General features: G+C 38.6%; 1 protein-coding gene across 2 annotated transcripts in view; it reads left to right on the top strand.

The window, feature by feature from the left end:
* Positions 1-15,283, top strand: part of LOC101741472 (thrombospondin type-1 domain-containing protein 7A) — a 109,153-nt gene that overhangs the window by 84,877 nt on the left and 8,993 nt on the right. For both annotated transcript variants that reach the window (XM_062673278.1, XM_062673279.1), the window contains exons 8-20: positions 14-119; positions 2,297-2,505; positions 2,813-3,008; positions 5,109-5,263; positions 6,094-6,206; positions 7,133-7,242; positions 8,698-8,883; positions 9,177-9,321; positions 9,949-10,047; positions 10,464-10,564; positions 12,509-12,689; positions 13,132-13,293; positions 14,241-14,391. In XM_062673278.1, coding sequence (XP_062529262.1) covers positions 14-119; positions 2,297-2,505; positions 2,813-3,008; positions 5,109-5,263; positions 6,094-6,206; positions 7,133-7,242; positions 8,698-8,883; positions 9,177-9,321; positions 9,949-10,047; positions 10,464-10,564; positions 12,509-12,689; positions 13,132-13,293; positions 14,241-14,391 — 1,914 coding nt within the window. The remainder of the gene's footprint in view (positions 1-13; positions 120-2,296; positions 2,506-2,812; positions 3,009-5,108; positions 5,264-6,093; positions 6,207-7,132; positions 7,243-8,697; positions 8,884-9,176; positions 9,322-9,948; positions 10,048-10,463; positions 10,565-12,508; positions 12,690-13,131; positions 13,294-14,240; positions 14,392-15,283) is intronic.

Genomic DNA, 15,283 nt, shown 5'->3' with positions numbered 1-15,283 from the left:
ACTTTCCGACTAGGTGCCTTGTCCGCGAGACTGCGAGGTTGGCGAATGGAGTGACTGGAGTGCCTGTCAACCTGTAGACGGCTGCCCTCTATTCCCGGTACAACAACTTACGACAACAGGTAATGGTAGTGCAACAAGTATTCTTTACTTTCCAAAGAATTTTGTGCCGATTTCTTATAGTAAACGTTTACAACGTTCACAACGTTTACTATAACGACGATGACGACGATATAAGACAAGTGGCAGGCGTCACATGGAACAGAGTGGCTCAAGAAAGACATGAGTGGAAAAGGTTTGATGAGGCCTTTGTCGATTGGCAAACAGATCTGCAGAAAATAAGAAAAATTCAAATAAGAGACTAGATTAAGGTTTAAATGAAAATCAAGTTTTCTATATATTATATTTAGTCATATAATTGTAATCCTCCTCCTTGCGTCGTATTCCTCATTGCTGAGGGTCGTGACCACCCTTTTGTATCACCTTCGCACGCACGATTTTTCTCCATCCATTCTTGTCTCTGGCGGTGTGGAGGGCGTTGTGAAACGTGGAATCAAGAGCGGTGCGGATCTGGTCGGACCAACGTATTGGGCTGCGCCCCCGAGGTCTTTTCCCATCTACTTTACCAGTCACGATGAGCCTCTCGAGATCGCTACCATCCTTTCGTGCAATGTGACTAAAGTATTCAAGGACTCTGCGAAGACACTCGGTTGACAGCCGCGAGGAGATTTTGAGTTCTTGCAAGATTGATACGTTAGTCCGAAATGCTGTCCACGGAATACGCAGCATCTTTCTCCAGCACCACATCTCAAAGGCGTCAATGCGTCTGCGGTCTGCAGATTTCAGTGACCAGGTCTCAGCGCCATACGAAAAAATCGAGAAAACTAGAGTCCGTACCAGTTTGGTTTTGGTCTTTACGGATATGTTGCGATCTCTCCAGATTTTTCCGAGCTGAGTCATGGCACTCTTAGCCATACCAATTCTCCGGCGCACTTCCCTCTCGCACGAGCCATTGTTACTAATAATTGTAATATGGATCTGAATAAAAGGCTATTTAAACGTTAATATTAAAAAAAATCTAATATTAAAAAAAAAAAAGCCATGCCCGCTGAGTTTCTTGCCAATTCTTCTCAGGACGGAGGCTAGTTTTTGTGAATTTGCGGTAGTTCTTTTGACGTTCAACAAGTATGTACTTTCATTTATGTTGATTAATAAAATTTTGATTTGATTTGATTTGTTTACAACAACAAATGCATACGGCCTACCGTTGGTAAATTGTTATATTGTAAATTATTGTTTTCTTAAATATAAAGTGTATTATCTATATTCTTATAGTTGGCGACGCTAAGGCTACCATTATTATATTTATATAATAGACTGGCACAGTCCTTAGCCAAGCGCAGTGGTTGTTTGCATTCCCCAATTTGGCAAACATTCGTATGATATTTTGTTTGCTCTATGTCTGAGCGTTTAATAGGTACTTATATAAATTTTGATAGTATACAGGGCATCTTAGTTTGGGCCTACGTGGCCTTATATAATTTATCCCGTACTATATATTTATATAACTTGTCACAGGTTTGCAAGGACATATGGGTAGGTATATTTGTTACTGTTTCACGCAAAAACCGCTAGACGGAGCTTGATCAAGCTTCACTATATAATAGCTTATATATCAGAATGGCACATAGGTTATAACGAAACGCTGAAAGTACGAAAAGAGTGCGTAAGGCTGCCCCAATTTGTAGTCGAGACGAATGGAATTGAATAAAAAACTCTTATATTAGACTAACAGCGTTACAATGTTGAACATTAAAATTGAACACATCCATTAAAATACTCTACGTCTATATGTACCTACTCTGAAAATACTCTGGATTTATAATAATTAAATTCTGTTGCTACTACATTATTGCTATTTAGGGCATTTAGTGGCAAAGCAAATATCCGCTGGGTCATTCCACCAAACTCCCGCGAGTAGAAGAAAAAGTTTTTTTTTTCATACAGTTAGCAATCGTCGCAATGGAGCATGACTGGATTGCAGTAGTTATGAATATTTTTCATTATGGACAACGCAAATAATATGTCTGTCTATATTTGAGGTAAAACTTTATCAGTATTATACTGAGTAACTATACTGAGACCTTAGAACTAATCTCTCAAGGTGGGTGACGCATTTACGTTGTAGATGTATATGGGCTCCAGTAACCACTTAACACCAGGTGGGCTGTGAGCTCGTCCACCCATCTAAGCAATAAAAAAAGGATTTTTTCAACGGGTCATTCCTTTTTGCGTCCAGGGTACAGTGTCCGTCGTCGCCGCGTGATATCGGCAGCGTCAGGAGGTGGAGCTGCCTGTCCTCCGCTGGAAGAAAAGAGGACCTGTAGCACCCCCCGATGCGCGTCGTGGAAGGCTCTGCCGTGGGGACCTTGTGTACTCAACCAACCACACACGACTTGCGGTCCGGGAAGACGGAATAGAGAACTCAGATGTGTGGGTCACGATGGGGTAAGCGTCTTCGTATTTATGTTGTTTGTATTTAATCTAAATAAAAAAATTCAAAGAGCCATGTCATAAGGTTGAATTTAAGTGGTCATATGTGTCGTGAACATTTGTTAAGTACATATTTCATTAGAAAAATTTGTACCCGCCTGCGGGATTCGGACACTGTTGCATCGCTAGATACGAATGCACCAGACGTCTTATCCTTTAGGCCACAACAACTTCAAAAGACTTATAGTCGAATTTCGACTACTGCGGGACCATTAGTTACGTTTATTATGTGATCTGTGATTATTGTATTCTGTTACAACAGCGAGAGGCGGAAAGGGCGTGGTGCGCCGGTACCGGGGCACCAGCGCGCGGAGAGCGTTGTCGCATCGCATGTCCCGGTGACTGCGTGGTGTCCTCGTGGGGAGCGTGGTCGCGGTGCTCGGCTCCTTGCGCGGCACCTTCAAGACCACCACCCCACACCAGTCGCCGGAGACATGTGCTTGCACACGCAGCACCCGGTGCGTCAGAATAAGCATCGGTTCATTTAGGAAATTGAAATAGGAGGAATTGTTCGAGATGATAACATCATCTCGTTTTTACCATCGCACCGCCCGCCACCGGAGCAGAGTTCATCCATACTACCTGGAGCCACTGCGGTAGTCCACAGTGCGTTTCCAGAGATCTTTTTTGCCACGAACAATTCGATTTTGGAATGAGCTCCTTCCACGGTGTTTCCCGAGCGCTATGACATGTCATTCTTCAAACGAGGCTTGTGGAGAGTATTAAGCGGTAGGCAGCGGCTTGGCATTGCTAAGGTCCATGGGCCACGATAACCACTCACTATTAGGTGGTAGGTGGTGGTCTGCCTACAAGGGCATTAAAAAGTTTTTTAACACTATTCACTATAAAACCGAAACTCACTTTATTAAAGCTCTATTCAACTGAAGTACATACGAACTTTGAATTGAAAAGTTTGCGACGAAAAGTTGTAGTTCTGAGAAAAGTGTTAAAGCGACTTTTACACGCAAAATAAAACTATCAGTCGCAAATATTTCAACAGTCGTATTTTCCTCCGGCTGGTTGGAATAGAATAATAATAATTTTGGAAAGTTTAACGACAAAGGGAAGATCTTCCACCGAGCCGGTGGTATTGCTCGGTAGACCGACGGTCCGAATGTTGTTGTTCGGAACTTGTATATATGCGCTTTATCTTGAAAATGTCGTAAGCGAGATTCAGGCATCTGTCAATTATCTTGCGTTATATAATGGCTACCCGCCACAATAATAATTTATTTATTTCTCTCTTAAAGGTATAGTACAAATACAAATGGAAATTAACCTTATAATTTATTTTGTAAGCCTTTGAAACAGCTGAAGTTTGTAGTAGGTTCAAGGACCTGTATTACTGATATCCAGGCTCCCTCCTTCTTAAGATAGATTAGGTTAGGCTAAGTCGTGAACAGATGCTGCGGACTAGTGTTGAGAGATCATTAGGTGTTATCATTTAAGAAGGTCATTATGCGTGATTGTGTGTGTGTGTGAGTGTGTGTGTGAATGATATGAATAATATGAAATAATAATAAGAAAACATATAAAGATATCTCCTAATACAAATTATTAATGAATTCAAAACACAAATAACTATATAAAAGATCACTAAAACGCAACTTATCAAATTCCTAAAATCGATCTAACGACAGTCATAACGAAGCGTGATCTGGAGTCATTATAAAAACGAAATCTAAATTAAATTAAATTATAATACAAAGTTAAGTATTATTCGTTGGTTTGTCATTGTTTAGCAGAGCTAATCAACATGATTTTATACAAACAGATCAATTCATGACCGACAAAAAGTAACATAATCACTGCGTAGTATAAAACAAAGTCGCTTTCTCTGTCCCTATATCAGAATCTGTCTGTCCCTATGTATGCTTAAATCTTTAAAACTACGCAACGGATTTTGATGCAGTTTTTTTTAATTGATAGAGTGGTTGAAGAGGAAGGTTTATATGTATAATAACATCCATTCAATAGTGGAGAAATCAATAATAAATTACTGTTTCCGAAGCGAAGCGAGGGCGGGTCTTACTTTTATTTACCTACTTTTATTTAGGTATATTTATACAAAAAAAAACTTTGAGGAAACAATCAAGGGTCAAAGTGACAAAGCGAAGAAAATTAAAACACTTGTTCGAATAGTTTCACCGTAAATGAGCTTGTTTAACACTAAACATACCATAACGGGTCAAATGACCCATTTTGAACTTTTGCATTGAAAATGTACGTACCATCTTATTGCTTTTGTAAATTTGACTTCATGACTCTTCTTACCAATTAATCTACAGTTATTGTACTATTTTTTTTTTTGTTTATTTTGAATAATAATACTTGTCGTATAACGTTATCTCCCGCTATGGTAGAAATAGGCACCACCAAGTGTTGGTATGATTAGTGTTAAACTTTAAAACCATTTTTACTTTTAAAAATACTGTATATTTAGTGGGGCATACCAAGAATAGAATTTTTTTAAATCCTCAGTCCGATTTAGTCTGTTTTTTTTTGGCAATTGAATAATGTACATTGAACAAAATTTGTTAGTATGTATTTAATTACAGATGGTTGGCCGTGTCCCTCAGAAGATCAGTTAATACAAAACGAGACTTGCAACACCCACGCGTGCGCTACATACTCGTGGCTGGCAACACCGTGGGGACCATGTGAGAGAAGACGCACAGATTTCATCCCTGTTACCAACTACACTGATCTAGTGGTAAGTTTTTTATAATAACGACACACGTACATATGTTTGTGGACAGTTATATAACGACGACCACTGGAGGCGTTTACTACACACAATGCTACATATTATTATAATCTGTGGTCGAAAAACAGACAGCCCGCCAAAAACTTAAACATTTCAAAATTATACTTCGAATATATATTGAATTGCATTCTTGTGTGTATCATTGTTAATTTAATTCAAATTCGCATAAACGTTTGAAATTTTTTTTTAATCAAGCATTGTCACGGTGCTTCTATTCTCAAACATGTTTTAATACGTGCGTCCACGGAATAGCGTGCGTCCACATGGATTAGAGTCGCTTATGTTGCTATGTTGCGAAACACAAGTTACTATGCTAAACTTAATTCGATTTCTTGCTCAAACAAATTTGGCCAGCAGAATTTAAATAACGAATAGGCATGTGTATAGATATGTACATATGTATGTATCTACTTAGACATCAGAAAACCAATACTGTCGAGGTCAACACATGAGGCTTAAGTCACAATTTAATAGTATAACAGCTGGTATCTTAGGGGCTATTCCAGCTACTAACTGGTGAGCGAACTGGTTCAACCTGAGGGAGTTTGCTAACACTAGCCCTAGCAAGAGCAATACTTCGTTGAATCTACCACCGGATCGGAATCGCGACCGACTAAGAAGATTCGGCATGCACAGGGTTGTGTTTATGGGTAAGACGCATCAAACCGAAACCCATCACGGCTCAAAAGACGTCCTACCACGAGCAAAAAATCTCTTGTCTCTAGTTCCGAAAAACTAACTCGACTTTCCGTAAACGATTCCCTCACTGTGCACAGGATGGAGAAACATTCAACGAGAGTGACGATGAGGAGCCCTGTATCGAGGAGGGGGAGATGAATCGTGACGTCATGTGCATACAAAACAACGCTGACGTCGTCCGCGAGGCTTTGTACGTTTCACTAATAGTTAATCATTGTTCACTCTATTATTTCACGGGCTCTTACTACGATTTTCATATTTAACGGCTTCCCGAGCTCCAAGCGTCATTGCGGGTAAGATATTAGGGGCAGACAAATCTGTCTACCTACTTTCTACCTTTTTTCGATGTGAGTGTATTGTGTTGGTGCGAGTCATCGAGTTCCCGTGGTAATACAAAAAAAAACGGATGAGAAAATCGTGGTAACGACCCGTTACTGTATGATGTAGATAGCCAAGAACATTCAAACAACATATAATATTATATTATAATTTTTGTGGAACTATATATACTTTAAAATTCAGAGAATTAACATAAATGGGATCACTTATAATGAATGGTGATGTTTAAATAGATTTGACTGCCATTTTGGGTAGACTAGCATACGCCCCATCTGAAGATCTGTCTCACTGTGGCTCATCGCCATCTGCAATACCAGGAAGCCACTGCTTAGTGCTGCTATATTAAGTGCTATGGAATTGCATTAATCTTCTTCTTCTTACCGTTATCCTACTATTTAGAGTCTTCCATACTCTTTCATACAGCTCATCCGAGTTGTTTGGTAAGTCTTTTATGACATAGCATAATTTTCAATAAATAACTTATACAATTAGTGACAAAAGATCTCTGTGAGAGCCATAGAGGAAAAGAGAAACTAATACATTATTTTTGCGACAAAAATACTCTCTCAAAACCTCCGCGCTCAATTTTTTTTTATTGCCCTTGTAGGCAGACGAGCATACGGCCCACCTGATGGTGAATGGTTACCGTCGCCCATGAACTTCAGCAATGCCAGAGGCAAATCCAAGTCGCCGCCTACAGCTTAAAATTTTTGATCTCTTCAAAAATTTGCCAGGAATAGGCTACCGTATTATGTTTAAAAGGACCATGACTTCCAGATGTGCCCCTCTACGTCGTCCAGCATCTCGGCGTGCCTGTACCGTACGCTGTAGGAGAGGATGTAGGGTCGAAGCTTGGATGCCCTGGTCTCCCTGTCCCAACACTTGTGGTAAGTATTTCTTCTTCTTCTTCTTCGTCGCTTTCTTCATTGCTGAAGGTCGTGTCCCTGAAACTTGACCGTGGGTTGTCTCGTGAGCTGTTTCCATCTCGTCTGGACCTCAGCACATATCTATATGCACAAATGACATATTATACGACTTTAATACTGTAATCTAAGTTCTATAAATCTAAGTTTCTTCGTAACATATTTTTTAAGATACTGTAAGGTTTCGTGATGTTGAGGGTTTATTGTGCGCTCTCCTCCGAAAACCTCATCTGAGTGGCCAATAAAACACTGAGTATAATTACATGTTTATTCGCGTCAGCGACCGCGGTGGATCGCTGCACGTTGACCACTGACTGACAAACGCATGTTGCTCATTACTATAAATGTATAGTAGTAAGCTAAGCGGGGGCGGGGTATCATTCACTACACTACACTACACTACACCCCCTCTATATTTGAAAAAAATTAAAAATCTTAATACCTTAATACCTTCCTCTACAATACCTTAGGAATGATTACAATCTTGAATCTTTATCACTGCTATTATCATATTATTTACATTTCTGTTATATGCAACACGGATGATATTTACATAGAACGATCTCGATTTTTTTATTTGTTCATTTGTTTGTTAGTTTGGATCTAAACATTTTACTATGACTTTGGCGAAACACTGTGCGTACGGAACTATGATTGAATTTAAAAATACTATAATATCTTCTATACTTAAAAACATATAACCTAGAAGAAAACTATATATTTTCAGAACCAAAGTCAAGTAATAAAGCATCACATTATTTATTATCAATTTAGAATTGCAGGATATATTTGATGTGATAAACGAAGATCTATTGAAGATGTTGTTCGTAACACAGATACAAAGTTAGATCGCATTACACGTTAATTAGCTTGTGTTCCGTGGCGGTTATATCGTTTTAGTGTAACTGTAACTAGACTCAATAAAAGACTTAAATAAATACATTCCATTAATAATGGTGTTATAGTAGTTCATTTACAAATCAATTTCATTGGTATTTTGTTTGTACAAATGTTTTTTTCTTTTTAAACTACAACATGTTGTAAGAAAGGACACTGATGTTTCCTTTTTTGTGTTCGAATTTTCAAGAAAAACAGCTACGTTTAAATTCCACATATTGTTAGATAGAATTTAGAGATCCGCTTCGAGCTTATTGGAGCTTTGTGGTATTTCTATTGTATTCATAGAAATCAGGGTGAAACCAAATCAATTCATTGATTAATGCAATTTTAGAAGACCCAAAAAGACTTATCGGGTTAAGTCACTCACTCTTCGATCAACAATAGTAACCACTCACTGATAATATTTCGTGGTGACATAAAATGTTTACGACGCTTTGTTTTACAAGTCTTATTTTCTTCCCTACAGTGTGGCGAAATGACTGATTGAATTTTTATTTGATTTTAATACCTCCTTCGAAGATCCTGGTAAGCAAGTCCGCATGCGATTAGTGCACGGCGGACCCAGCTGTGGCCCTCGACAAGAGACCAGAGACTGTCCTGTAGCCAAGACCTGCAGGTCTAAAGACGCAGTCTGGATCGCCGGAGAGTGGAGTACTTGCAAACTGTCTCCCGACGAGAGGTGCGGCGTTGGACTAAGGATCAGAAGTGAGTATATTACATAGCTTCAAAACAACGCGAAATTTCCTGCCTTTTTATATTCACAAAAGGCACAATGGCTTGACCGATCAATAAAATTTCTGTTTTGTTCATAGTGGACCTAACCTATCTTATCCTATCCTAGCCTATTTCTGTAAATTAAACGGTTGTCTGGAAAAGATCGCTTTTAGCGATAAGACCGCCTATTGTACAAATGTATCTACTTTTTTTTGATTGTTTGAATGTAAATTGTGTTTTGGTGTGCAATAAAGTGTATTCTCTCTTTCCCTCTATCTTCACAGGTATCTGGTGCGGTTCAGATTCACATAGAGTAGAAGCTGGTGCCTGTGCTGGACAGTTAATACCTCGCAGCGTGGCCGACTGTCAGGTGCCTTGTGAACACTCCTCGCCTCCCACTTGCGATGTCATCTGCGCTGATCCGTTAAGGTAAGCAAATCAGAAGCTGCGATAAAGATATTGTGCACTTATATAATGGAATTTAATAAATATGAAACGTTGGAAGATTCGGCACATGATTAAGGGCATTGAAGTCGTCGTGGCCTAAAGGATAAGACGCCCGATGCATTCGTATTGAGCGATGCACCGGTGTTCGAATCTCGCAGGCGGGTACTAATTTTTCTAATGAAATACGTACTCAACGGTGATCACGATTGACTTCCACGGTGAAGGAATAACATCGTGTAATAAAAATCAAACCCGCAAAATTATAATTTGCGTAATTACTGGCGATAGGACTTCTTGTGAGTCCGCGCGAGTAGGTACCACCGCCCTGCCTATTTCTTCCGTGAAGCAGTAATGCGTTTCGGCTTGAAGGGTGGGGCAGCCGTTGTAACTATACTTGAGATCTTAGAAGTTATATCTCAAGGTGGGTGGCGCATTTACGTTGTAGATGCCTATGGGCTCCAGTAACCACTGGTGTTAACCAGGTGAGCTGTGAGCTCATCCACCCATATAAGCAATAAAAAAAAGCCTAATTTTGAAGTGATCCTCTGCTGTATTTACAATACTAACTTATGATTCATAAACTCTAGTTTAAATACAATAAATCCGCAGATACTTGGACGCCTCAGATCCAGACATCATGAGTTGCGTCTGCAAGAATGTTTCCTTAGAGTTGTTGCCGGCCGACTCCGACTGCATCCTTCCTCCAGGGTAAGTGAATTACATTTCTCATACTCACTCATGTAAATCGGTAATTCAAGTTTAAGGCGTCAAAATATTCTAGTAATTCTCTTTTTTCTTTTTGTCTTATAAATACTTGTTATTGTCTTCCTGCAAATGTTTTGAAGATCATTTCAAAAGTTCCAAAACTTAGTCAATCATGATTCGAGGCATTAGCTTTTGAGTCTTTCTTAGCGTTTTAATTAAGAGTCTATATTTTATATTTGCATATAGGAGCAACGTAGGATAACATAATATTTTTAATTCCGATATAATATAAAATTTGGAAGTCCCAAATAGATTTACTTTCTAGATACTTTGGTATTTATAGACTAGTTGAGTAACGCTCATAATATTAGCACATAAACTAACAGATTCCTCTCAATAAATTGGGCATTTTATTTTAGATTGGAATGTGGAGAGGGTAGGGCTCTGCGCGCGGCTCGTTGTATGGTGGCTGGACGAGATGTGCCCATGGACGTATGCAAGAAATTTCATCCACTCACAGGTACCAAAAATCGGGATTCGAATTTTTTAATATTTATATCAATATCCATAATTATAATAATATGTCATAATTATATTATATTAAAAGTACGAAAATCATAAAACTATAGCAATCATTTAACATTCTTTGAAATTTTGACTCCTGCATTTTCTGCGTCATTGAATATACAAATAAAGCACAGTTCACACAGCTTGTGTACACAGCTTGCCTATCTCTACAGTTAAGAAATTATGAGTTCCAGTATCAAGAGTAGGGTAACCGTTATGCCAAAACAATTGGGACTTCAACTTTAGGTCTCAAAGTGGACAGGAGTATGTCATCTTCATTCCGCCTTGGGAAGGACAGGGGACTGGTCTGACGAGCAGTGATGGGCAAAAAGTAATCAGATTAATAATTACAAATTACAGTTACATTGTAATTGGTAATTGAGATACTTTGTAACAGGTTACTTAAGTAACTGATTACAGTGAGTACTTATTGTAATCAGTTATAAAGTAATTCGATTATAAGTTAATCTAATTACATTAACTGTAACAGGTTACTTATGTATTTGAAACAAATTACTTATAATTACTGATAATTGATCACATAACTATTCTGTTATGTTATGTTAGGTAGCCTTACAAAAAATGTCCTACTAATAACTTTTTTGACAAACGCTAAAATGAAACACATTTTATATCCTTTTTTTTATATTTTTTTATCATTTTATGATATTTTTTTAAATTAATCATTGGCAGATTAAATTAAACAACATTATTTTGCTGATTTATAATTTAAATTACTTTTAATATGACTCTTTTTTCAAACATTTCGTCTGACAGGCGGTTGGTTGGCTTTCGGACAATTAATCATAGTAGCGTACGAAAACAAAAAAAAGTCGAAAAGAAAAAGCAAAGTCGTCCCCCACTCCGCACACCTTCCTTTCTAGTTCACTATGAAGTGAGCCTTACCTATTTATTTTTATTGAAGTACATAAAACCTACATATCTAAAAAATCGATGTATGATATATATAAATATGTGTTTTTATTACAAGTGTTATATTCAAAGTAATTACGATTTACGATGTAATTGATTACTATGTAATTAGGTTAGATTGTAATTTAGTTATATTGCAATTAAATACATTGTATTCAATTAATTTCACATCCAAAGTAATTCTAATTACAATGTAATTGATTACTATATAATCAGATTACATTGTAATTAAATTACTTTGTAGTTTAATTACTAATTAGATTACAAAAGTAACTAGTTACGCCCATCACTGCTGACGAGCATTACTGGCAACAGAAAGGGGTATTCATTCCGTTAATGCTCCGGTTGAATGTAACTATGTACTATGTAGCTACGTACTATGTAACTATGTACTATGTAGCTATGTACTTTGTAACTATGTACTATGTAACTATGTACTTACTAATGTAACTATACTTGAGACCTGAGAACTTAGGTATATCTCAAGATGGGTGGCGCATTTACGTTGTAGATGTCTATGGGCTCCGGTAACACCAGGTGGGCTGTGAGCTCGTCCACCCATCTAAGCAAAAAATAATAATTATGCGCCACCCACCTTGAGATATAAGTTCTTTGGGGAGCTTAACGACAAAGGGAAGATCTTCCACCGAGCGGATGATATTGCTCGGTAGACCGACGGTCCGAATGTTGTTGTTCGGAACTTGTATATATGCGCTTTATCTTGAAAATGTCGTAAGCGAGATTCAGGCATCTGTCAATTATCTTGCGTTGTATGATGGCTACCCGCCACAGTTCTAAGGTCTCAGTATAGTTACAACGGCTGTCCTACCCTACAAACCGAAACGCATTACTGCTTCACGGCAGAAATGGACGGGGTGGACCTACCCATGCGGACTCACAAGAGGTCCTATCGCCAGTAAATGTCACGAAGAATACAGTTGTCAGTATTTCAATCCCGTTTTAGGACCCAGCAGGGTTCGTGAAGCGACAACCGACGGATACTCGTACGACAATGAGTTCCTGAGTCTGCTCCGTGGGGCGTGCACGGTGCGCTGTGCGCGCGACTGTACCACCGGGGAGTGGGGCGAGTGGGGACCGTGCAATGCAGAGCCCGGCTCGCGGGCCGCCTTTAGATTCAGAACAAGGTCAGTATTATATTAGTATCGGTCCTGTAAAATTGAAAATTATTGAAGGAAAATGTATTCTGGTCAACCAGATGCTATGAAACTAAATCAGTAACTTCAGTGCACTTAGAATAGAGGAACTTGAAAAAGAAAATATTAGACCAGATAAGGTCTAATATATAATAAATAAATTAAAACAACTACGCCAAAATTCCCAAATTTTGTTTTTTTTTCTGATTTGAAAGAAATGAGAGACACTGATTAATTAAAATTTGGTCTTAGACCTCACGTCTCAAGATTCTAAATGGCTGTTGGTATGTCTATGGGCTTCATTCACTAACTAACAGGTAAGATATAAGCTCGTCTCGAATAAAAATATTAAAAGGCAGTAAAATGCAGTAAATGGTATTAAAAGGCCGTAAAGTTCCCTAAAAACCGGTCTCACTATCCCAACCTTCTCTAGGGAAGTGATGGAGGAGGGTTCCGCGGGGGGCCGCGAGTGCGGCGCGACCCTGCAGCGCTCGTCCTGCTCGGTGGGGTCCCCCCGCTGGGCCGTGGGCGAGTGGGCCCCCTGCACGCCGCCCGACGCGCTGTGCGGACATGCCGTAATCAACCGGACCGTTTCGTTAGTATCTTAACCAATCAGATCAAGGCTTTTTAGGACAAGAATCGATATTTATCTTTGTTCTAGAACAACCTTTACCACGTTATTTAATTTTAATTTATTCAAATTATAATAGTTATAAGACATGCGAGCGAACACCCAGATTTAAGATCAAGGCTGTACTATTGGACCCATGGATTTCTGTTACATAAAAAGTCCTCATTTTTTACGAATTATGCTCGTAGAATCATATTCATTACGTTCCCTAGTTAAAAAACCAAAACAAGGAATTCTTTACCATCGATATAGTATTGTTTATTATTAAATCATAAACATAATAGGAGTTCGTGCTTTGTGGTGAAATGATACATAGGAAAGTTAATATCGGGCATGTTAATCCAAAAAAATATTTTTTTACGACACTGCAGATTTTACTGAAAGAGCAGTATGCACTTACATGACCATAACTTAACCCAATTCTTGCGAGAATTATTCTAGATACTAGTGGTCCCGCAGTAGTCGAAATTCTACTATAATTAATTAAAATTATAAGCTTGAACATTATTATGGTTCTATTGTCAAAGACTATTTATTATCCTTCTATAATCACAGAGTTCGCCAAGACTATACTTTAGACAAATATTAACAAAGACAAACAATATTTAATCTATTCTCAATTTGACCTCAGATTTTATGCAATAAGAAAAGTATAAAAAAAAACAAATAGTATGCATGCGTGTGTGTGTCAAATACATGGTAGTGTGTGTAATGTTTTCTTTATTGATTTAATGTATCTTTTATGCATTATTTTTAAAAAATATTAGCATTGTGCACTCCTTCTCTATATTCTCTATAAGTGTGGGAAATTTCATACTGCTCCGTCCGCACAATTTTCGTAAAAAGGGGAACACAGTTTTTGCTTCACGTAATATATAGATTACCGATCCAATCTAAATATTTGACACCAGCTGCGTCGACGCAGACGGCAAGTGGCTGGAAGACGCGACTTGTGAGGCGTCCGGCGCGGGACCAGCGCCGGCGCGCGAGGCCACCTGCCGGGCCCCGTGTCCCGGGGACTGCGTCGTCAGCGCCTGGTCAGATTGGAGTCCTTGCGAGCAGGTGCCTGTCCTTTATTAAAACTTCAAGAATAGTTCAAAGGACTGTGACGGGAGAAGTCTAAAACTATGAGGAAAAAGGATTGTGTGGTTTTATGAAACCACGGTAAAAGTGAAACTTTTTTTCACATTATAGACATTGAACTCTGACAAACAACATTTACATTAAACACTGACAAAAACAAACAAAATAGCGTGGAACACTGGCACAAATGAGTAATAGTCTATACACTACACGGTCAGCTGCTGCGAACTATAGGAGCCGCCATATTGGCCTTGGCGGCTCTGACGAGCGCCTTTCACTTTATCCCTACTCCGCGGCCGACCGTCACGCGACATGCAACACACAGACGAAAAACGAAATTAATAAGAAAAGCAGAAAAGTATAATGGGGTAAAAAGGGTAATACCGACTCCTGCATAGTTGACGCAGGTTCTAATTTTTAAAGAAGTTGTTTTGGAGACTATTTACTGATTAGGTTCTCCGTGCCTTGAACTTACTTTAAAAAAACCATATCTGTCATAACTAAATTTCGAGAAAAATTAAAACCTTGATTCTTAAGACTGCAATGTCGCAAAGGCAGTCGATTGGGACAATCGGTATTACTCTACGTCTACGCGATTATACTTCCAGTTTGTAGCTTCAATAAACGAGTAGTAGTATATCAAAGAAAATTTTACCGTTGTATTTTAATCATACTAATTTGTAAATCTCTGAGTCACGTTATTTTTTTGCAAGCGAGCCAAATAAATATTTGCGAAATTGCAGTCGCTACAACAGATCTATAATACAAAACAAGTATGAGATACTTAATGGCGTACTTCTCTGAGCTTTCCTCAAACTAACCTGAACTTCACAACCATCAGTCCCTCTATCTCGTTCAATCGTTGACAGCA

The sequence above is a fragment of the Bombyx mori genome, chromosome 17 (genome assembly GCF_030269925.1).
Source record: "Bombyx mori chromosome 17, ASM3026992v2".
In the NCBI taxonomy this organism is placed as follows: domain Eukaryota; kingdom Metazoa; phylum Arthropoda; class Insecta; order Lepidoptera; family Bombycidae; genus Bombyx; species Bombyx mori.
The sequence above is the reverse complement of the archived record's forward strand: the minus strand, read 5'-3'. Positions and strand labels throughout refer to the sequence as shown.